This window comes from Phalacrocorax aristotelis, chromosome 10 (assembly GCF_949628215.1).
Source record: "Phalacrocorax aristotelis chromosome 10, bGulAri2.1, whole genome shotgun sequence".
NCBI lineage: Eukaryota > Metazoa > Chordata > Aves > Suliformes > Phalacrocoracidae > Phalacrocorax > Phalacrocorax aristotelis.
The window spans coordinates 17807029-17830900 of record NC_134285.1 but is presented as its reverse complement, the minus strand read 5'-3'; the positions used below and the strand labels follow the sequence as shown (position 1 = coordinate 17830900).

General features: G+C 39.8%; 1 protein-coding gene across 6 annotated transcripts in view; it reads left to right on the top strand.

Moving 5' to 3' along the window:
• CSTPP1 (centriolar satellite-associated tubulin polyglutamylase complex regulator 1) overlaps window positions 1-23872 on the top strand; it is a 112865-nt gene that overhangs the window by 6915 nt on the left and 82078 nt on the right. For all 6 annotated transcript variants that reach the window (XM_075105463.1, XM_075105457.1, XM_075105462.1 and 3 more), the window contains exon 3: window positions 16702-16832. In XM_075105463.1, coding sequence (XP_074961564.1) covers window positions 16702-16832 — 131 coding nt within the window. The remainder of the gene's footprint in view (window positions 1-16701; window positions 16833-23872) is intronic.

Genomic DNA, 23872 nt, shown 5'->3' with positions numbered 1-23872 from the left:
AATACTGCCTTTAAAAGACCTCAGAAATCTATTTTGGAAACAAATAATACTTGGTACTACATGGATTTTATAAGGAGATTGATGTTTGTTGTTTATAAAGTAGGTCAAACTCTCCAAATCTAGTCCCTCTTTGTAGACTTCCAAGTTAAAAAAATGCATAGTATCAGGAACGACACTCTTACTGTACAAACCAATGACCAGTACGCTTCCATGTTCTCCGCAAGTCGTGGTGGTCACTGTTAAGTGAGGGTTTCAGAGAATTAATCACTGAGAGTAGGTTTTGGGGTCAAATGAAGGTACGACCTGTGCACTTGATGTGATTGGGAATCATGATATTCCATCTGATATAGGTGAGTTTCCACAGAAAGTAATGCTGAGATTAGTCAGCTAAACAAATAGTCAGTAAACAAGAGCTTAAGAAAGATAGTGTGATTACAATGACCTCTACCCACCAACAGGATTTCTTTACCAGGGTGGAAGGTAAGGTGACTCTGAAATACCCAGCCGAAATTGTCATTCAGGCATCTCTCCAGATCGGATTTGGTTGGCACCTGCTTTAAAGCTGACACCTCAGGGCCTTTTCTAAACTTCTGATCATATATACTTAAAAAATTAAATGGTGAGCAAAGAGATCTTCCACACTTCTTGAAACTGCTCACATTGCTTCTGTATAGTATTTCTTCATCATGACATGATAACCACCTGCTTTTCACTTCCTAGTCCTCTTCTACCTTTGAAAGAATAAATAGTAATTCAAGATCATTATAACAAACAGAGCTGTCACCGTAGATCACAACCCTCTGATTGGCTTAGGTGCCAGAGATTGTGTTTTTCCCATTTATTTTCAAAGTAAGATGTGAATGTCTACAGTGGGTTTTTGTTAACACTTGAGTGTTCTGTGGAGCTTCTGATGTCTTGAAAGACAGGAAAAGGCTGCATGTTGATTTTTTTCTGAGAGTAATATAGAACTAGTCATTCTCTCTCTTTTTTTTTTTCTCTTTTTCTGTTCCCTTTTATAGTACGTCTGGAGTTTAGCAGATCAAACTGTGTCCCTGTACCAAAGCACTAACAGGCTTAGTAATTTTGAGAGCTGTAAAACTCTTAAGAGTTGCAATGTGGGATTCTTTATTTAAAGTGGAGAAAAAATGATCAGCAATATGAATATAGGTAGACTCAGAATACAAAGTTTCCTATTAGGAAAGTGTCATACATTCTGGCTCCCAGGGCTTAGTGGTAAGCCCTCACTGCCCTATAGATTTCTGTTCATCCACACAACTGTCAACATTTGTCCAGGCTGTTCTTTGAAGGCTATGCTGGCTTTTTATTGCTCTGCCAAGCAAATAAGCTTGATCTTGATTTTTAACCTTAATCACAACATCTTTGAACTCAAAGATAACTTGTGAGATTCCAGAAGGTTTGTGTGTACTCTCCCAGTGTTTTCCTTGTTCCAGGTTATTCTAAGTGAGAGGATTGACATGTGCATTTTTTAAAGTATGCTACAATGATTTAATGATTTGATGTCAAGGGACTTGGTATTGGGGTGTCCAGTTTTTCACATTGTGCCTTCCCTATTTATGCTCACTTAAAACTAGAGACCAAACCCAGAATTTAGAAAGCTAGCAGGTAGGCCCAAGCAAGTGACTTTTTTTTTTTTTTTTAAAGTGTGTATGGGATAAAATAACAACTTCTGCAACTTCTCAAAAATAATGAAGTTAGTGTGTCAAGGATTGGTGTTAGATATTCTCCAAACTCTTCTGAGAGAGCACGCTTTTCAATAGACTGGTATTCCATGTATCTCTCTTGCTGGATTCACCACTTGAGCAATCATGGCCTTTCTGTCATTAATTGCAATGTTCCAACTCACCATAAGTCACTTCAAACCTTTGTGCCAGTTACAACAACTATTTTTGTGGGTAATTAAGGAAAATCTCTTGGGGTTTAGTTTACCTGAGTGAAATTTTGGAGGTGAAAACTATGTGGTCATTTAGCTCTGTATGGGTCAAGCAGTAAGTGTTTGTGAGAAATGAAGTTGGGTATGTATTTCACTGCTATCCACAGCCTAGCACCAGGATTGCTGATTGCAGGGGGCTGACCTTCATATCTACAGTTCTTCTTCCAGAATATTTTTAGTTTTCAAGGACATTTTTTCTCCCACTTTATTCCATTGTTCATTTGTCCAATCATGCGGACATCTGCTTTCAGTCTTGGGAGTTTCTTGAGGCTCCCCCCATCTGACTCACTCCTGACTCTTACAGGAATAGGGATCAATCACCCTCCTGCCAATTAATCCACATCTTTTAGCTAAATGAGTAAAATTATGCCTCTGTTAGGACTAGTCTTGATTTTATAGATATGCTGAAACGCTGCTGGTATTTGCTCATTACAAACCCAAGAAATTTCTGCTCTGCTTTTGAATGTCCATGAAATGCAGACTCTTGAAAGTCCGCTGCGTAATTACTCACTAATGCTGCCTTACTTCTTCCAGCCTAACTTCTGTGCCAACACATCTTAAAGGGACATGTTCCTCCTATACATTATTTACCATCCTGTTTTCTTGATCTCTCCTGTACTGACTAAAAACAGGGCCCCCATGCTGATGCTTTTGATCACGCAGAGGGAATGTGCATAGCATCCCACTTTATATTTTCTGGGATCTTAAAGGGAGTCTGTGTGGCTTTTTTTTCACTTCACCTGGAAGAAGCAGCAAAAACACCTCTTTTGACCAAGACACTTCCTACTAGTAATTTTTCATTTTCTTCTGGGCTCTTTGCTTGAAACTTTATCTTCCAGCTTGTAGGTAGACATGCTACTCTGTTCAAGACTCTGGAAAAGCTCAGAAGTATTAACCAGTGATAACTTACCTCAGACAGGAAGCTCTTCTTCCTATCACTTTTACAGTTTGTTTGATAAACCATACACAAGTGAACTGGAGACACCGGAAAAGGCACTTTTTTTTTGGTCTATGTTCTTCTCCCAAAACGCTTCTTGTTTTCTTCTGTTTCTAATGAGATGTCTCCCTGACGTCTGCCTGCCAGCTGGAGCATGACTAAGAGAGACATCTTCCATTTTGGTTGCAGATGCATCACTACTTCCATTGGGCTCTGCAAACTGATGTCTGAGATCCCCTTTTTCTGTAAAGGAGTATTCTGTTGGCTCTAACTTGAAGTCCCCCTGCCGGGTCTTGTGTTTGGCAATATTTATCTGAGAAGGCATCTGTGATGTGTGTGTTTGGCGGGGTCGGATACTGCTTTTAGATATACTGTGTGCCTGGCAATTCAAAGTACCAGGTCTGTGCTGGGTACGGGCCTGTTTTACACAAGGGAATGTTTGCTGTGTTCAGAGTAACAGGACTGCCAGTGCCATATAGTTTGAGGTCCTTGGATAGGGAGATGTTATCATGGTGAGAAGTATGAACTTCTAGCAATGGAAGTACCTAATTTTCTCCTGCTGTCTGGATTGGCTGGAACAATTTGTTTAACTTATTCCTTAGGGACAAATATTCTATTGCTCTCTTGGCTTTCTCTGGTAATAGCAGTGACACAGGCTTTGGTATCAGAAAAACTTTTGGCTTGTTCAATCCTGTACTGTTATACAACATTACCTAAATAAATCTGTAGAGCAAGCAGTGTTCTCTTTAAAACAGTCTCAGTACTCTTGGTGGGGGAGGGCAGGGGGAAGGGCCAGGAACGGGACAGATATGAAAAATCACTCACTGAAGACAACCTTAACTGACAACTGGAAATAAGCTGAATTGTTTGCTTATAAAGAGGAGACATTCTCAGAGCTAGCTTAGAGCCATCAATATTTTCTTTTAATCTCTTTGAATGTAGGCCTTATCATTGTCGTCATCTTGCTGTCATCTGCTCTGCATCTTTCCACTTTTCACAGTAACTTGTTCTCTCTTGTTTGCATGGATAGTGTAAGCTCTTCAAGACAGAAGTGATATTGTACAGCATGTACTTTACAGCATCCAGCATTGTAGAATGTTGTCTCCATGCTTTGTACAATTGTAGTATAAACAGCGAAAATATTAGTGAGAAAGTCCTTAGGGCTTGGACGGGTTGTGCCAGATTCCCTTTCTGGGAGATGGAGCCATTTGTTAGAATTTCTCAGTAAGACTGGGGGAGGGGCATTGGTTGTTGGGTTTTTTAGTGTTCTGTGTGTTTTGAGCAAATCAGTAGCCTCTGGGAGGTAACAATACTTTCAGGTTCTTACATAAAATGTTGATATTATCTCTGATATAATCTTATGAGCAATTGCAAAAATAATATTTTATGTGTTCCTCAAATACTCTAAGGATTCCTGCACATCATCTGCTCTGGAGAGAAAAAGACAAAATTATCACACTTACTGCAAAACTGCACTGAGCCATGCAGTCGGCATGATGATGCTGCTGTCAATGACCTAGCTGTGAAGCAGCCCTTTGGGCTAAAAATCTCAGCTTTGATAATGTGCTTGATGGTTCCTGACAGCCTCTTACTTGGGATTCCTTGATCCCTAGGGCACTGCATAAGAGTGCTGTCTGCCTCGCCTTCGCTTTTCGGTTATCAGTAGAAAGAGAATCAACGCATGCACTCAGACACAGTGCTCGTGCCAGAAGCTCTGAGCAGCAGATTTTGCAGCTAATGGGAATAAGGTTGCTGTGAGAGAGACATTTTCAAAGTCTCTCTCTCCACAGAATAGATGGATCTGTAGGACTGAATTTGTTGATAAATCTTTCTGGGGAACCAATAATAGTTGCATATTTCTCCACTTAGAGTGTTGCTAATAGACACAAAGCTTTTCTGTTAAAACCCATTTGTGCCTTCCAGTCTTACTCCTACAGAGAAGAGTTGTCAGAATGGCAAAGTCTCTTCCTTGTAATCTAAGTTTCTCCAAACACATTTAGGAATGGGATTTCAGTTCTCCCCTGTCTACCCTGCATGGGGTATGCATTTTGTGTGAGAACTATGGAAGATCTGGAGGGTGTGGATAACTGTGTTTACTTGTGGTTAAAATTATGTGAATCTTTTCCAGAACCTGTAGGTCTGCCACCTGAAGCATGATGTTTTTATTATGGAAGTGCTTGACAGCAGAAACAGCATTGGTATCTTCATCTGACAGGCAGGATCTGCGAATTCCTGATTTTCCCAGAGTTGTTTCTTTCTAACAAACATAGCAACAAGTCCTAGCCTGACAAAGAGGTTGATTGGGAAGACTGCTGTTGGGTAAACAGCTGGGAAAAATGCATATATTAATGGGAATAACACACTGATTCCCACTGTAGGTTGTACACGTTGCCAATGTATTAGAAAATGTCGTGTTTTCTTCCCACGTACTCAAGAATTTTACTGGTGAGTGGATGCTCAAATGAATCCAATCACTCGCAAAGAAGCATGGGGGTGGGGCGGGGAAAAGGTAAAGAAGCTTTTTGGTGGGCAGGACAAACTCAGAAGGCTTGTAGCTAAAGAAAGAGCATAGAATTGCACTTGAAAGGCAACATTTACCGTGGAAGCTGCGTGCAATAATACACTCCACTCAGGAAACTTATAATACTGTTTTGGTGACAGAAAAATCTAGGGAACTTGCCATAACGTAGGAATAATATCAGCACCCTGTCAGCAGTACGTTATGGAGACCTTATATAGTTGAGTATATTTGTATTCTTTCTTAGTGCCTTCAGTGTTGGAATGCAACGTATTTGCCATGAAGTTGAGCTTCCTTTAATGATGGTTGCCTATAGGCAGTGCTGATGGCTAATAAAACTGAAAAATAGATGTTTGAAATTTTCCAGAAAATTTCAAGATTTTTTTCCAGAAGACAATCCAGAAACCTGGCAAATGGTAGAATTATATGTATCTGAGTTAACTGTGCTTGTCCTGTTTCTCTGGGCTAGAGTTGAATGTATTATCATCTGTCTAGTTTTAGTTCATAACTTTAGCATAATTCTGTTTATGCTTCAAAAATTTTTTATTGCTTTTCTTTTTAGTTGTTAACGTTACTCTCATAAATGCGGAGATGTATACTGATCCCAGCTGGGAGTTAAAAATCAGACTTCTGTGACACACTTCAAACGTGTAAATTTATTCTTGAAACAGGTATGGATAATTTAGTGAGAGAGGGGAAAGGACAAAATCCTAGGGTTTGCTGAAAATTGATATCTCTGATCTTGATTAAAAGGTAATAGAGAAGTAATTTGTCTTGGTTATGTGCATTTGTGGTACAGTGTTCCTACTACCCAGCCCATCCCACTGTCTGCATTTGACAGTACAACAGAATAGATACGCGAGTCATTGCTGTTCCTAAGAAAATCTTTAAGGAGCCTCCTGTTGTGTGCTCTTTGTGATTATTTTTCCATAACTCATTTCATCAGCTGGGTATTTCATAGTGCTCATCATATCCTTTTTGGGATGCCACAGGGTCTTTTGTTTAATTTTATTTTCTCTATCAGTCTACTTGTTTTTAATATCTGTGCTATTGGGTAGTTACATCCTTATCCCTGTTCTTGCATTTCTGATCACAAATCTCTGCTCTGTTTTAGTTTGAATTCTTGCAGAAGTGAAAGGGCCCTCAAGTTGGAATTGGTGAACTGTGACAGTCTTGTATTGTCTGTCTTCCACTGAGGAAGGGTCTGTAGTAGAGCTCACCATGATGCAAAAATAGATATCCAACGCTGAGATCACTGACAAGCATCTTTCTCCTTCATTCTGGAAAACAGTTCCACTGTGCTTGCTGAGTCACTGTGTTGGCATATATAGGAAAAAATGAGAAAGATAAATAGTGACAGAGATGTAGTGGGACTATTTAGTGTCTCTTGCATACAATCTGCAATGTGTATATAAAGCAATAATACCTTTCATGCTTGGTCACATGCCGTAAGGATTGGATTTCCTGCAACTTCTGTAAATGTTTTGAAGAAAACTGTTTTAGTAATGGGAAATTGGCACCTGGAACTCAGTAGAAATGCACCAAAGAATAGCAGCTTTGGAAAAACATAACGCAGGGACTTCAGTACCCATTGGTATTTTTTCCCTTATTTTATGGGTATTTTTTTATATTTTTAACAATTAAAAGGCATAGTTTTATCTATTTATTTTTCTGCTAGGAACGTTTTTTGGAACATACTGTTTCCTCCATCAAAGTTTTTGATGTCTCAAGCTGTAAGAGAACCGCTGTTGAATACATGATAGCTTCATCAATAACCATACCTTTCTCCGTATTTTTAAGTCATATGGTTTAGTTCTGGTATTAATTAAGCATTTTGGAGTGAGTCTAGACTACTATATGAATATAGGAGATCACTTTCAGAGGAGTTCTTGGCTTCCATCTATGTAAGCTTATAAGACTTTATTCCAAAGCAATACAAAGCAGTGTAAGCTTGAGGAACACCTTATTTTTCCCCAGAAAGATGTTTAAGAAAAGGTGGATCAGAAATGAGGTTGGGTTTGGGGTTTTTGTTTGTGGTGTTAGAAGAAGTTTTGCATCCATTCTTAAGCTGTAAAATGTTACAGCATCACAGAAAATCTTGAGGAGCATTTCTAGTTGCCTTGCTAAGAATATGTGTGTTCCATTGTGGACAAGGACAATAAATGTAATATTTCTCCTAAACTGGATATGCCAAGCTGTAAAAATCAGCAAATGCCTGCAGCAATGGGATGTGGTAAGATCCCATAATAGGATTCTTTATCCTTTACAGGATAAAATCCTTTAACTGTCCCTGCATCCCCATGAATAGCAAAGCACTGAAAGTCTTGTAACTTGCCTGAAAAATGTATTTTTAGAACTTGCTTTATCTTCCTTTTCTTAAGAAATTTTTTAAAAAAGGTCTAATTTCTAGAAATCTGGATGTCTTCAGAGAACCTGAGTCTTTCTATGCTGTATAATGTTGAAACCATGCAGATTCCAGAACACATTAGCATTACAGAATTGCAGTAACTTCATGTCCTGCAAAATTAATCCTATTACATATCTTCAAATAAATTAGACAAACTGTAGCTGGTCAACACTGTAGCCAAGCAGTTGTAGTGAGCACAAAGTGGTTTAGCTAAACAATCTCTAAATGCAGAGTTAGCATTAATGTTAAATGATGAAGCTTCATCTATATTAAGGAATTTTGGCAAGGTTCATTTATTGCCATGATGGAAATACTGGAAGCTGCTCAGTCTTTGATGGGCTATAGCTCTTGCCAAGGCAACTGAATAGGTGAGAGAGTATTAGTTGTACATTTTTTTTCTTCTTCTGAAAATCTCCAGTCTAACCAAGACTGAGGAGAGCAAATATGGGAGCTGAGTGCATGGCACCAGTATTGAAACTCTTTGAAACAGTCATTGAGTTATATTTCAGCAGTTCCTGGATCATCACAGTTGTAACATGATTGTGCTGCTACCTTTTAAAATAGTGAAAAGTCTAATTTATAAAACATGGAACTGTCTTACAATACAAGTTACAGGAGACTACCTGCAGAACGGAGCAGGCAGGCCCTTAACTTTGGCCTTGGCTTTCTGAGAAGTCTGTTTGCCTTCACTGGGCGTTAGGCTTTGGTCTCAGCGGTACAAGATGGGTGCAGTTATTCAATGATTTTTGAACTCATACTCGTCCTTCAATGGACGTTGACATTTTGGTATCACAATCCATCTCTAGCCAATGTCAATTCCACAGCTACTTCCAGAGTCGTAAGACTAGAGGAAATCTGAACACTGCCTTGTGTTGCTTATATTTTTAATAGTGTTTCTCTTCTTTGTGCTGCCATCTTACCTTTGCCACAGGTTCACTGCATGGTTTCTGTAGCATCTTGCAGCTAGTGAATGAATTCCACAGTGTGGCAGGGAGGGCAAAAATCCATCTGTTGGTTAATAAAGGAAGCTAAAGATTGGAGATTATGGCTGTATGACAATAAACCTTATTGAGGACTTGAATCTCCCATACCCTCAACTTACAGAAGGTTATAGAGCAGTTCAGTAAGGAATTTTCTGCTTGCCCCAAAATATCTGGTTGGGCCAGTTTGAACAAATACTAAATACTTAGCTGGAGAGTTAGCAGCTTTCTTTGTGTAGTTACAATTCTGGATTTTTTAATTTTATTATGTATTTATTTTTTTAGGTTTGGGGGGAAAACAGCAAGGTTTTTTTGAGGGAAGCTGGGTAGCAACTTGCAGTGATGTCCATAAAACTAGTTATAATGGTATTCATGCAGCTGTCTCTGTGGTGTGTGACTTGCTGTGTTTTCCACTGTAAAAACTAAATCTCTGTTTATACCTACAAGACCTTTGCAGACTCACTGAAACACCATGTGGTCTGAAATAGCACCTGATCAGACTGAAAGAGTTAGTCCTGGGTGATTGATGCTTATCTCTGAAGGCTTCTTTACTTTTCCCTTAAGCACCTTGGAGGGCTTCTGCAGGGCTATTTACCATCTTCATTGTATGCTCTTTCCCATCTTCATGAATGCTAGGTTTCCCAGCTCATAACTCTAAGAAGCAGCTTTATTTCAGAGTAGAAGGGGGCCCCAATATGTGGCCTATTATAACCACATCAGCTTGCTTACTCTTTTCAAACAGCTATTGTGGTTTAATAGGGCCCTGCCTGACAGGGGGAGTCCTTAATTCCTGCTATATAAGAATGGCCAGCTTGAGTTACAGCAAACTGCAAGATGCTGCTCTGATCAAAAGGCCTCTCTTTTCAGAGATTCCCCCCTCCCCGCCAGTTGTTTGCTTCCCAGTCCTGGGCTAATAATTCAACACAGTAAGGTCATTTTAGCTTTTGATCTGAAAGCTTCAAGGTGTTAAATTACTGACCTAGCATAGGAAGAATCAAGGGAGGGGGACTCTAAAAATGATAAAGGGATTCTGGGTAATAAAGAGCAAGCACAGCAACTCCTTTAATCCTTTCCTTCTCCAGAATCTGTAGGCTGGTCTCAGAGGGCTTGATTTGCTACAAAGCAGCATAAGAAAGCTTGTTTGTCGCCCACTCTGAGCTGTGTCACAGGTGCTGTGGTTCATTTACTTTCAAACAGTACTTGGGATAATCTCTGTACCACCTGTATTAACTCTGCCATGAATACAGAGATTCCTGAGCCTATATGAAGAAGCCTGAAAATATTAAAATTAGTCTCATTCCTTCCCTTCTTTCCACACCCTTCAGCTGGAATAAACTTGAGTAGATGAGACGGAAAAGATCTTTAAAAATCCAGTCTCTAGGTTTGTAGTGATACATCACCCAGTCTCCCCAAATTGTTAAGAGTGTTAATGATTTCCTATCTGTCTGGTTGTTAAAAAAGGATTTTCCTTAAAGCAAGTCATCAGGAATACCTTTCAGCATCTGTTTCATCTTAACACTGCTAATGCATTTCAGAGGAAGTGCTTAAAAAAGCACGGCTAATTTCATTAGAGGAAGATGGTGATTTCCTTGAGGCTGACTTCATTGTCCAAATGTTAATATCTGTGGAATTTTAAAAAGCACTTGATGCTTTGATTTGAGGAATGCTAATGTTCCTACTGTACCTTCCAAGAGGGGTAGGTAAAGAAACAGTCCAGTGATTTGTCTGAATATTGCAAGTAGTGTAGTACATTTAAACCAATAGGTGAAGAATAAAATGATCTTAAGTTAAACTATGCTTATGCGGCAGTAGTTTATTCATCACAGTAGTGAAACTGAGATTTCCCCACCCCACCCCCCCCTTCCCTCCCCCAGTGGTGCCTACAGTTTTAAGTGTTCCCTCTTAGGGCATGTTCCAGGCAAGGTAAGCCTCACTTTGCTATTTCAGAGCGTAGCCTTGGGGTGTGATTGGTCGTTTGGGGATGCTTTTTGTGTGGATGAGTTATTTAACCACAGAAATTGCCTGGGTTTTAAACCCTTTTGAATGTCAGTATTTTCTGGTGCTAGTGCTAGTTCTTTGTTACCCATTGTACTGCAGTCTCTAATCCTAATACTCCTGATAATCCCTACTTACTGTGCTTTGGTTCACACCATGAAACAGTCTTGGAGCTCATGACGTGGGTTCCTTTCATATTAAACTAAACTGGAAGATGTGTTCCAACTGCAGATGAACATTCAGCCCATAGGACCAGACTAGAGCTAGTCCAGAGTGTGTTTCAAGAAAAAACAAACCCCGAGACACCCATAATGTTGACATCCGGTCCTCTGCACTGTTTCTCTCTCCAGATGTTTCAGTCAGTCTAGACATAGCCTCAGATGGCATTTGAGACTACTTTATTTTTGCTTAAGACACTCAATTCTGTTTTTCTTCCCTGTGTAACCGGGAAGGAAAGTTGTGTGTGTGTGCATGTGTGTTTGGGGGTGGGGTGGGGGTGGAGTTGCTCATGCTGGAGAAGTGAGCTGCGGAACAAACTCTACAACTCAAAGAGTTATAAAGCAGGGATGTTTATTTCGGTGCCAGGTGTGTGGGGGATCGCTCCTCCAAAGGCACGCACACCCCTTGTTTCAATATTCATCCTCTTATACTGTTTTTGCTACTGATTACATCATTATGGTAATGGTTTCCCAGAATTAATTTACGTTTTTCCCGCCCGTAATTATTCTGCCTGCACAGGCGTGGAATCTTCGGGTGGTCTCTCTGGTGATGATGATGAAGGCTCTGAGTCTTCCTCCTCTTGCCCTTTTCACCTTTTGTAGACTTAACCTGCAAAGCCGGTTCTGTCTGGTTTCACAGCTGGCCTCATAAAGTGTTTTTCCTTTTCACTTCCTTTTATCTCTTGTGCACACCAGGGGATTCCTTCATCTTTACTTACTCTTGCTGGCATGTTTCTAAGTCACATCAAATTACAATTAGAGGACTATGTTATCTTAAACTATGAAGCGCATTATACACCTATGTTCCTGAACACTCTGACTGAGAAGCAGCATATGCCTTCAAAGCGAGTTTTTCTTCCTTGTCATGGTTTAACCCTAGCTGGCAACCAAGCCCCACGCAGCTACGCGCTCACTTCCCCCCTGGTGGGGTGGGGGAGAGAATTGGAAGAGTAAAAGTGAAAATTCATGGGTTGAGACAATAACGTTTTGATAGGTAAAGCAAAAGCCATGCATGCAAGCAAAGCAAAACAAGGAATTAATCCACCCCTTCCCATCGGCAGGCAGGTGCTCAGCCATCTCCAGGAAAGCAGGGCTCTATCATGTGTAACGGTTACTTGGGAAGACAAATGCCATCACTCCGAACGTCCCTCCCTGCCTCCTTCTTCCCCCAGCTCTATATGCTAAGCATGATACCATATGGTGTGGGACATCCATTGGGTCAGTTGGGGTCATCTGTCCCGGCAGTGTCCCCTCCTGGCTTCTTGTGCACCCCCAGCCCACTCACTGGTGGGGTGGGGTGAGGAGCAGAAAAAGCTTTGACTGTGCAAGCACTGCTCAGCAGGAACTAAAACATCCGTGTGTTATCAACACTGTTTCCAGCACAAATCTGGAACATCGCCCCATATGAGCTATTATGAAGAAAATTAACTCTATCCCAGCCAAAACCCAATGTATTTCTTTTGTGCTCTCGATGAAAAATGCAAGCAAAAATGCTCTAAGTTAAGGAATAATGGTCCTTGGTCCTTGTTTTCTGTTCAGTAAAGGAGGAGTCCTGTGAACTCATTCAGCTCTGTGCATGGTAACCAAAGGTGGCACCTGCTAGGGGGACAGCAGGGTCCTGGCAAGCTCTTCTCTCCTTCTTGGGGACTTGGGGCTCTCTCTGCATTGTGCACATTTGGCTTAGCCTCTGCTTGCTGAACTTGGGCATACTACTGCGGTGGGTTTTGATTGGAATGTTACCATAGCATCCTGGGACTTTTACAATCTATTTAGAAGTCCAAAGGTTTGAAAAGAGTGCTTGAAAGTTTCTGAACTCTGACAAGTTGCCAAAATGTAATTACACAAAAGACAAAGCCTTACTGAAAGCAGCTCTGTTCAGAGAAGCAGCACCTGAGTGCTGGAGTTCCCAGCACAGCCATTTCTGAGAGCTGGGGCTGTTCTATCACAGTCTCCACCCATATCTTTCTTCCTCCTATGTGCATGTGCCATCCCACAAGTGTAGACTGGGTGTGCTGCATGATGCAGCATTGAAAGAGACTGTTCTGTGGTTTGGCTGCTCTGGGGCCTGTAAAGAAAAAGAATCGAAAAGTAAGCACCTTGAAGTCCCTACTGTAAAAGTTTCTTTAGATATGCCCATCAAGTGAGAATCTTACTTCTATTTTTCCCTCATCTTTCTCCAGAGTATTTTCACAAGTGAATGGGAAAGCCATTTTGTAATGGAGTACCCAGCTGTGTAACGATCCTTGTGTGAAATATGAGTGTTTGCAGTGGTGGTAACTAATGAACATTCAGTTCAATTTCTAGTCTCAGTTTCAGCAAGACAAATAATCATGTCATTAGTAACTCTTGTTAATGTTCTAATTTGCCTATTATATTTACTGGTAATGTAAAGGGCCTGAGGAACCATTAGGTCTGTGGTAGGAGGCTTGGAGACTTGCAGAGTTGGTGAAAAATTTCTTCTTGAAGGAATCTCATGCAGGTGGCTGCACTAAATGCCTGAAAGAGAGAAAGCAGAAGTTAACCAGAGAAGTGAAAAATTATTTTCTCTGCTTCTTGTTCACAAACCCATTTCAAAACGATTGAGGACAAACTAATACCTTGTTGAGATACCCTAGTTTGTCCATAAGTCTTTCTCTTCCAAATTACCGGTTAAGCTCTGGCTACCTGACTTTGCTAAGTTTTTCAGTGAGAGGAGGGCAGATAGGGGGAAGACTGAGCAATCCTAAGGGAAGAATCTGAGCAGCTGTTATACTTGCTGAGGATGTTTGAGCTAAGTTTCTTGTTTTGCTGTTGATATCTTGCTTACTTAAGCCATTCCTCTGAGCTTGCAGCTTTTTTTATTTTTGCGTTCAAAAGAATCTGGAAGACATGTCTGTTCACATGTATATGAAAATTATAGGTAAGGTGTTGATGATGCTTCCTACATGCTGTTGGAATACCTGCAACAGCTTTAGGTCATCACCATTTAATTTTCTTCCAGAAGGGTTTACCTGCAAGCTGTTACTACTCACCACATTAATGATAACTTCACCTGTGGGCAATTGTTAAGGAAAAGGTGGCTGATTTATTTTTGTACTGTACACCTACCCGTGATAAAGGAATTTCAAAATATATAGTTCTTTCAAAATGTGTGGTGTTCCTATATCTTCTAGTGGTCTTGACCCTGCCTGAGAATAGATCTGTTGATTTGTCATTGGGGCTGCTTGGTGGATAGCTCTGTCACGGGCTGGCTCCTTTGAGGTGAAATTCTACAACTTATAAAAAGGTGTTTATAAAGTAGGGTCTCTGAAATACAGTATCTTAATTGGATAAAATTCTGACTCCCATGCTCGCAGACTGGAGCTTTTGGGGAAGAATCCTTCCATTGTATAGTTAAACAAAATCTTATTGCAAGAAATGAGAAATTAAAGAAATATTGTATCTCTTTTACTCAACTAGCTGGCGGCACTTGGCTGTCAGCACATCCAGGTGGGCTGGTGTTCCAACATATCTACCCACTCTTTTAACTGAGTAAGCAACAACAAATAATATCATACCCTTCGGCCTGCTAGGTTTAGAGCCATCCTGTGCTGAAAATGTAAGTGACTTGAGTTTTCACTTACTAGAACTAAGGAGTACTATAGTAGGGCTGTCTGCTGTGAATTAATGTATGTTAGCTTAATGTCTGGACTTTTCCATTACTGTTGTGCCAGGATCTGCTTCCAGGTGTTGCATGTGCTGTAGTTGTTCTGAGCAACACAGTTCGGTGCATTTAGTTGTTTCATTGTGCTTTCCTTTTCTTTCTCTTCCTAAATGTCTCCCTTATGTGTGTCATCTCTCAGAAAGCTGCCTTTTCCTTTTACACCAAGTTTATTTATTTCTTTTTCATTCATATCCCTCTTTTCTCCATCAGCCTGTCAAATCATCAGCAAAACAATGCAAATCGGAAATGAAAAAAGTCTTATAGGCTGTGGTTTGGGATGAGAAGATCTGAAATCCCATTTCTAGCTTTGTCACAGACATCTTGTGGGAATTGATAGAAGTTACTTTACCTTACTGTGAACTCTTTCACTCCAAGGCAGTGAGCTACAGAAATTCGTAATGAATACTCTTTACTTACTACAATAGTCATGGGAGCCCTTTCTTGTACTTTTGGCATATTTTGATCAGGCACATGATTTATTTATTTTAATCTCTTGGGACAGTGGCTATGCTTTCCTCTGGTTTGTACAGCACTGGTGCATGAATAAAGTTTCATAAATACAGAATAATATATTTATCTGTGATACTTAAGGAAAGAGTATTCCTAATTCCAGGATTCAAGAGTCATGAGTGTTTCTTATTCATAAGGTGATTGTACTTATTTGAGCTGCATTTCCTTCTGGGTAGGAGGGCTAGAAACAGTGTTATGCACCTAGCTTTCAACACGTGGCAAAAAATTCCATTTACTTGCATGTCTGTGAGAACCAGGACATTAAAAAACCTCAGAAATAGTGATATCCCCCCCCCCCCAAAAAAAAAAAAAAAAAAAAAAAAAATTGAATGGGCTTCTCTCCACACAACCCCCCAAGTCATTACATGACTTTTAAACTTTTAAATTTTGTACAACTCCGGTACAATTCTCTTCCACATATGAGACCCGTTTCTATACTATGAAGGATAAATATAAAACTATTTATATTTAAAGAGACGAATTAAAATTGCAAACTGAGAGGGTTCACACTGACCCCTGGTTTTTGTCTGTTGTGGAGTTGCCTCCTATGGAGAGGTTGTGCTGTGATGAAAGTAAACTTGTATCTTTTCATTAATTCTCTCTTACGCAGGAGAGTTAAGCTGCTGTCCCAAGTGAATATTTTTAATGATCTCTCTGGAGTGTTTGAAAGCTTCGTCCCCGTTGCACGATGCAGAGTGAAGTGCACAAAATCTCTCTGAGGCAACCCTGTCATTATACCTTTTGGTATATAACGTTTGTATTTGCATTTCTATTGTTCTTACACATTGAGCTTTACTGTGCCCAAAGAAGAGCTTCTTACACTTCAGAGAAACCTTTTTAAGACAAATGTTTACTATATTAGGTTAGCCTAAAGTGCTTACAACTTAAATATGAGAAATTTTTACTAAAATACAAGAATGTGAATATCAGATTGACTATCCATCATAATGTCCAGCTACTCTTCTCAAAATGTGCAAAGTGTCATTTAGTGAAGTGTCAATCTGCTCTTCTTGACAACTGAAGTAGTTTTTATACATCCAATACAGTCAAGTTTCAGTACCCTAGAAGTGAAATCTTGAGGCTTCTCTTAAAGCAGATTTTTTGTTTCTTTTGTGCTTCATGGAAAACTGCGGTGAGAATAGCAGTGAAGTTCAAATGGCACTAAGAGGAAGGGCATCTTCTGGTCAGATAAACAACAGTTACTCTTGGCCAGCCATTTTCCAACGGATTGGTTTCAGATAAGTGGCTCTTGGACACCCCTTGCAGGGATTCTTTAGAATGAATTTTACTTTCACAAACTTCTAATTACTATAATTAAATTCCAATGTGTGGTTTTTTTGCAAATAGTCTTCTCTCTAGAGAACAGATGGGTATAAGCTTTGGAGATTTGGTTTCACAAAATATAAATGCCACAGGTTTTCTCACTACTGTTCCAGCTGGCCCCAGAACGTTTACATCGTTTCAGCTCTCTAACATTCTCTTGTTTTGACTTTATCTCCACAGTTTTAACAGTGTGCGTCAAGGAACACACATCTTGTTCCGTGAGTTCAGCTTTGTTCAAGCTACGCCTCATAACAGGGCGTCTTTTCTTCGGACCTTCTGGAGGTGTTTCCGAACAGTGGGGAAAAATGGAGGCAAGTATTCCAGCATTGGCTGCTGCCCTGTTACCTTGACATTAAAATCATTAGCCAGGCTATTAATGCAGTACAAATACTGACACTTCACACTGTGTTCTAATGTTCTACCATTTTAATAGGGAGATAAAATCACAGTTGTCTGTGGAATAGTTAAAAAGTGCTCGCAGCGTAAAATGGCATAGGAGCACCTTGTTGCTAGCGGTACTTCCATTAAAATAGATCAGAGGGAGGACATATGTGGGCCTGTGCATGGGGATGGATAGGAAAAAAAATGTGCTGGGGGTTGGTGGATGGGAGCAGGGTAGCAGAGCTGGAGATGCTAGAATATAGGGTGTGGAGCATGAGGGAATTAGGCGCTGAGGTTATCAGGCAGTTGGGGTACTGAGTGCTTTGACTTGGAGCCCTGCAGGAGGTAGAGCATATGGTGGTATTGGGCTGTGGGGTGGTGAATGCTCCTGCCTGAGCTAGTCCTGGCACATCTCCTAGATAATGTTGCAGGATCCTGATGGTTGTGGATGGGGGACAACTGACAACTACGTGAACTCTTCCCCAACCCTACCCACAAGGAAAAAGCTCCAATGCCATAAACACTATTCAGCACTGTACTACCTTGTCTAGCTGTTCTTATACTTCATTTGGTATATTAGGTATTACAGAACTGGCCAGAGTTCAAAATAAACTCAAGTAACTACATGCAACTAAAATTATGTTTTGTTATAGTTTTTTGTTTAGTATTTTAAGCAAATACACTGAATGTTGCTGTACAAATATGAATTTTGGTGTGTTTTTTTTTTTACTGTAAGCCTCTTTTGTTTCAGGCTCTTCAGCCTTACATCTTGTTGGAGGGAAGATTAGAACTATTCTCTTAAATATAGATATAACCTCACCTTCCGGCTAAGCTTTGCAACAATTCTGCTTCTGATGAACAGAGTTTGCAAGGCTGAATAATGACTTGACTTTTTTGACAAATGCCATTTTAGATCCTTGGAAGTTAGACAATTGTAGTTAAACGTGACAAAATCTGTAATTAGCTACTGAAGTGACTGACTCTGCTATCTGTAACACCTTCTTCCCAGTGATATTTTCTCTCTCCTCTCCAGTCGAGGAGGGGGTGTAATAGAGCAGCTTTGGTGGGCACCTGGTGTCCAGCCAGGGTCAACCCACCACAAGGACGTAGGTAAGTTATAGAGTCCTGGTAAGAAATTCTGTTTATGGTCATCCTATACTATGCAACAGAGCTTGCGACAAACAACCTGCTGGTTCTAAAATTAGAAACAGTATAGCTCGGATTAACGTTGGTATATTGTGTTTGAGACTTGAACTAGTATCTTTCAGCCTTTGGTGCCCTGTGTCAGGGGAGTTGTTAACTGAACGTCCATTTTATTTCAGTAGAATTTCTGTGTGTAGAAAAGGGTGAAAATATGTCCTTTGCCTTCTACGGCAAGATTCTACTCTGTCCCAGTTTTCTCTCCTGGGTTTGTTTCTGGACAGGTGTTGCTCTGTGCTTCAGTATTGTAATTTATTTATGTCTGCGAAGAACTATGAAGGTGTCTTTTGTCTTCCTTTGTCAAAAGTATTACATTCACTAACTTCCACATCTCCCAGGATGGTCTTGTTTTTGTTTGTTCCTTTGCCATAAAGGTGTTTACTGCTGTTTTCCCCCTCTCATTTATTATAAGTTTCATTCCAGTTTTGAATTTCTGTTTTAGGAGTGGTGGGTTTTTCTTAGCCTTGTCCGTCTGTGGAGGGTATCCCTGATAAACTGCATAAAACCCAGCTCAGTGAAGATATAGGTCAGTATAATAAACAAGAACTTGCAACAAAGCTTGTACCCTGGCTGAAGAAGGCAAGGGAGAATAAAATTGTAAGACAATGCAATTTCCAAGCTTATACAAATTCAAAAAATCTCAAACAACAACAGAAAAACAAACCCACCTTTCCACGTCTGAGTGTTTAATGTAGATTTTAGAAAAATAGACAATATCTCACAAATGAGCGATCTGATTGCTTGATCTTGCTGCCAGTTGCTTCTCCTTGATGCAGGGAAATTTACTGCTTTGTCTGTCAGTCTTGAAATAACTGTGCCTTGACCTGGAATATGTGCCTTGTTCACCCAAGCAGGTGCATCTAGCCATGAGTTCTCCAAGGCCCAATAAGAGAGAAATCTATCTGAACAGAAGCAATTCTTAAATGTAATAATCCGTGTATGTGCAGAACCATATATACACTAATTGAAGTGCACTAACATTACTGTTTCTCTTGGGAAATTGCTGTAGATACTACTTTCCTACTTAATTTCTTATCCTTTTGAATTACTGGAAAGTAGTTCTTCATGGAGCAGGTTTTATGTTACATTTTTCTATGTTAGTCCTGTTGCTTGATGGGTTCTAGTTACGTTGCCCTTCGTAACTTCTGTTGTTTTGGAGACTACAGTTTTTTCCTTTTGTCTCCAAATAGCAAGGAAAAATGACTAGCTTCACTAAATGTGATAATAACATACTTCAAAAAAGTTTGTGCGTTTTTTTTAAAGAGGATTTCTGTTTGGTGATATGCTGGATCTGGTGGTTTTTTGGTTTTTGGTTGTGGGTTGGTTTTGGTTTGGTTTTGTGTTTTTTTTTTTAGTATTTCCCACTGTTTTTAGAAGCTAGGCAAGATGCAGAGTTCTACTTTCAAGTCTGCATAAGCATATCTGGGGATTCCATGCACTGGGGGGAGAAAAAAATTTTAGTGTATTTTAGAATGTGATCCAGTGTCAAGAAACTGGGGTGGACTTCACCAAATTTCTTCCTTCCCTTAAATGCTTACCAATGGTACAGAACACCTATAGAGGTGGTTAGATGACAACTAGTTTGTTGAGAAGCACAGAGCATAATGCTCAGTTAGCAACAGAGGAAGGCAAAATGACCAGAATCCTTGTTTTCCTTCTGCTTATGCTTAAATTGACCTCTTGGAATCTAGCTGACCTGCTCTTTTGAATTGTCTGTTCCTCAGGACTCCTTAATTAAAACTGTGCTTTCTCAGTTTAAACAGCCCCTGCAGAGTTCTGCTGTGAAGCTTCATAAGGTCAACATATGCCTCTCCCAACCCCCATGGCTTTCATGTCTTGTTGGTTGTCTGTTTTTAATTAAAAAAGATTTTTCCTTAAATGCTTTCCAGCCAATTAGAGAAATTTTGCACTGAGAAACTTGTTCCAGGCCTGATGAGTGAACAGAAAGCCCCAGCTTTCTTTGCTTTTCAACAGCTTTTCTTTCTCTTCCCCCCCTCCCCCCCCCCCCCCCCCCCCAACTTAAAATAGCTTCCAGCAAAAATAGCTATTGTTTGATACCTTAGATATAGCCCTGGAATGATTCAATGCCAGATACAGGATCTTTTCCTTCTCAGGGGTGATTGTTACTTTATTTAGGCGTGCACACACCACTGAAGCATGAAACTACTGCAGAAAGTATGTTGGACTATACTGATTGAGGATCCTTTTTGCAGACTCTTACCTCCCCTTCAGAGAAAAAGTACTGTTGCTGCTCATATTGAAACAATCTTCTTATACTTACCTTGTTTCTTTCACATTCATTGCGTGGTGTAGTGGCTGCCCTTTTGCTTCTGCACACTTGAATTAGGGAATTGGAAGCTTAACTACCTTTGGAGCTTGTGGAAGGAAGGCTTACCGCAACCAAGCACACGGTCTTTGTCATGGAATGAGAAGTGGTATGTCTCTCTAACTAATTCTTCTTGAGTTCAACAGGAAGGCTAGTTTCCTTACAAAAATTAAAGAAATGCCTGATCCATGTGATTCATGTAACCTGGAGACTGAGAAGAGCTAGAAGGACCATTGTTCTCCCAGCTTTTTTTTGAAAAATGCTATTTTAATGCATTTTGCTGACAAGAATACTTTCCTGAGGTTCCAAAACCTCTTCCTTCACTAGTGTCATTCTAATGCTTCCACATGTAACTCATCATATTAAATTCCTCCCTCTTTTTTTACTCCCTCCCTTGTAAGCTGTTACACTATCTCCATTTGTAGCTTAGCCAATATCTGTTTAGTGAGAGCATAGAATGATACAGCGATGAATGCAGCAAATGTCAGAATCTTCTCCCCTTTCCCTTTTGTTATTAACACCAAATCAGATCTTCATACCATGTTACTGGAGGAAAGTTTTTACGAATCAATAAGCTCTTACAGTATGTCCCAAAGATAGTTAAGCTGTGGATCTTAATACAGTGTTCTCTGGAAGCTCATTCTGCAGTGAAATAGCCTTCACTGAAATGCTTGATCACTTCATTCACTTTGCAGTTCCTTTACCCTACAATTCTAGCTGTTACTATTTGTGATTTATCAGTGTAGCTCTGCTTGGAACCACTGATGACTCGCTGGAATATCAGGACAAAGGATTTCTGAACCTGAGGAGAAATAAGTGGAGGACTACATTTTAGAGATGGTGAGGTATATCTACAGGCTTTGTAAATTAAAGCATCTGCATTACATAGATCTAAAATGCATTGCAGTAATCATTTGTAGAAGTAGTAACACCTGGGTCAGTGATGGATCCTTCAGGTAGCCTCTTGCTGAATGTGGTTAATTCCATTCTGTCAGTGCAGTTTGTGAAATTAAATATAGTACACTGGAAGTCTTCCTTATCTAATCTGGTTTTGGGCTCTTGCCCCCCCCACCCCGTATTACCTTTCTTTTTCAACTGTATCTGTGAACATGCACCAGCTCATCTTAATTTCCAAATGTGTTTTCAACTTCATATTCTAGATGTATATCTCTCTAAATGTACTTCTTTGGAAAACCAATAAACTTTTCTGTTTGTTTTCTAACAATTTCTGGCTATTTTGTGTCTTGACGGTTTTCCACTGGTTGTGTCATGGGCAAATTAAATTAATATGCTCTTTACTTCTTGTCCTAGTTGAGTGAAACATTTAAATGAGCTTATGTACAGTGATCATTGTTGGATTCTGCTAAGCAATTATCCCAAATTCAACTGGTAATTATTATTACCATTTGCTTTGCAGTCTTTTGGCAAGTTTCCCACCCCTTGACAGCATTCTTATTCAAACCAACTGAAATAGATTTTTTTTCAATTAAGACTTCTTTAGGTTCCAATATGGGCCTGAAGAGTTAGTATTCCAAATTGTGGGGAAGTTCCCTGGAATAAAATTCGTTCTAAGTTGTATGATCTGGGCTGGGATTCTGAGTGCTCCATGTTTCTTATATTAAATGAACTTGATCTATCCTCTCACTTGTGACAAGTCTTGAGAGATGATCTGCACGCTACATATGCATAGGTGATCACCCAGTAGAAGGTCTCTGAAGCTTTGGCTTTATTAACTAGTATGTTTTATGAGGTTTCTGGTCTACTCTTCAGCAACAGAGATGCTGAAAGGGAGAGAGGGAGGCAGAGGAAGGAGATGACACTCTTGTTTTCCCTTGATTCCTTATGCTGTGACTTTCTGCAAAGCGATTGTAAGAAAATAGCTTCTGTGAAGCCCAGGTCTGCTTTCATTGTTGGCATTTAACCTGCCCTGAGATGTGTAAGTGCCTGAACTGAGGAAAGAATTATCTTCATCCCTTCTCAGTGAACCATAAAACATAATTCTCCCCAAGCTGGTGGTTTCAAGTGTATGCCTGTGCTGTATAATGCAATGTTTATATAGACAGTCTAAGCTCGGGGTTGATATTTCCGTATGGGACAACTTGGTGCTATCTCAAGGTACTAGCTTGGGACCCGGAAGTTGCAGAGCTAGATTTATTTGACAGCAGCCTGAGAGTAGTTGATGTATCTCAGCAGGTCAGCTGATATAAGGGGAGTGTTGTTATGGTGCATCTGTGTAGCTTATTGCTGCGGAATAAACTCTGACATCTCTGTGTTGAGGTACTGTGAGCAGTGTAGGTGGAATCTGATGAAGAGCACTATGAAGAGAGGATGTGTGTTCTGGTTCAGTGTGAACAGAAGAGTAAGGATCCTCCTTTACACACATGGAATTAATTCTTCAAAGTAGCCTAGATGCTAGGAAATGTCATCCTAAGTGAAGAGATATCTCTTGTTTTTAATATCTATCTTTTTTTAAGTACTGTTGTCCAGCTGCACAGAAAAACCTCTGAACTAGTTTTTTTCTTTATCGTCCCAGCTGCTTCTTATAGTTTTTCTCTCTGGTGCTTTTGTTATTCATAGTTTCCATCACCGCACATTCTCTTCCTAGCTTTCCTAAGTTAACCCGATTGATTTATGTAATATACTCCTGACTCTAGAGTCTGTATCTCCCATTGGGTCAAGCAGGCCTGACCTATATCTAGAAGTGTTTTGATATTTGTGGATTGTGAATTGGGACAAATACAATTTCTCACCCTCTGTTCTTCCACAGCATCCATTAGTTATACTCACGAAAGCTTTAAATTCAGTTATTCTGGTAAAATAAGCTTGGGAGTGCCATTTATTTCTTTTGAGGAACTGATTTTTCCCTGTGGTGTTAAAAGGACTGATAGGAGCTGAATTTCTGTTGCTGTAACTATGTTACCAAACTCTTCCAGCAAAACTTTTCTTGTTAGGCAAGATAACTGGTGCTTGAAAACTCATAATCTCTCAGGAAGTCCCTACTCTGCACTTCGTTTTGAGGCCTTGATGCCATTCAGTATGTCCAGGTGTGATGTTGAATAAGTTTGTTTAAACAGTACAGCTGTGCTTAGGTGTAGAAGTTCTTACATCACTTTAAAGTTGCCTTACCTTAATGAAAGTCTGTAAGTCTGGTTTAAATCATTATGATCATGAATAAAGGTGTTGTATGTGATTAAAAGGATTGTTGGTTTATGCTCAGTTATGTACCTTTCAAGAATCCTAGATGATTATCAGCAGAAGTGATCTGCATGCATGATTAGTACTTTGATATGCTGCTACTACTTTGTGAAATGGGCATAAGGTAGTATTATGGAAAACCTGTAATCTGCAAATGAGTTATAAAATGTAGTCAGTAATATTAAAAAATTAAACTTGATATATTTTTAATGTTGGAGGGATGTGATTCTGATAATGTACGGTCTGATA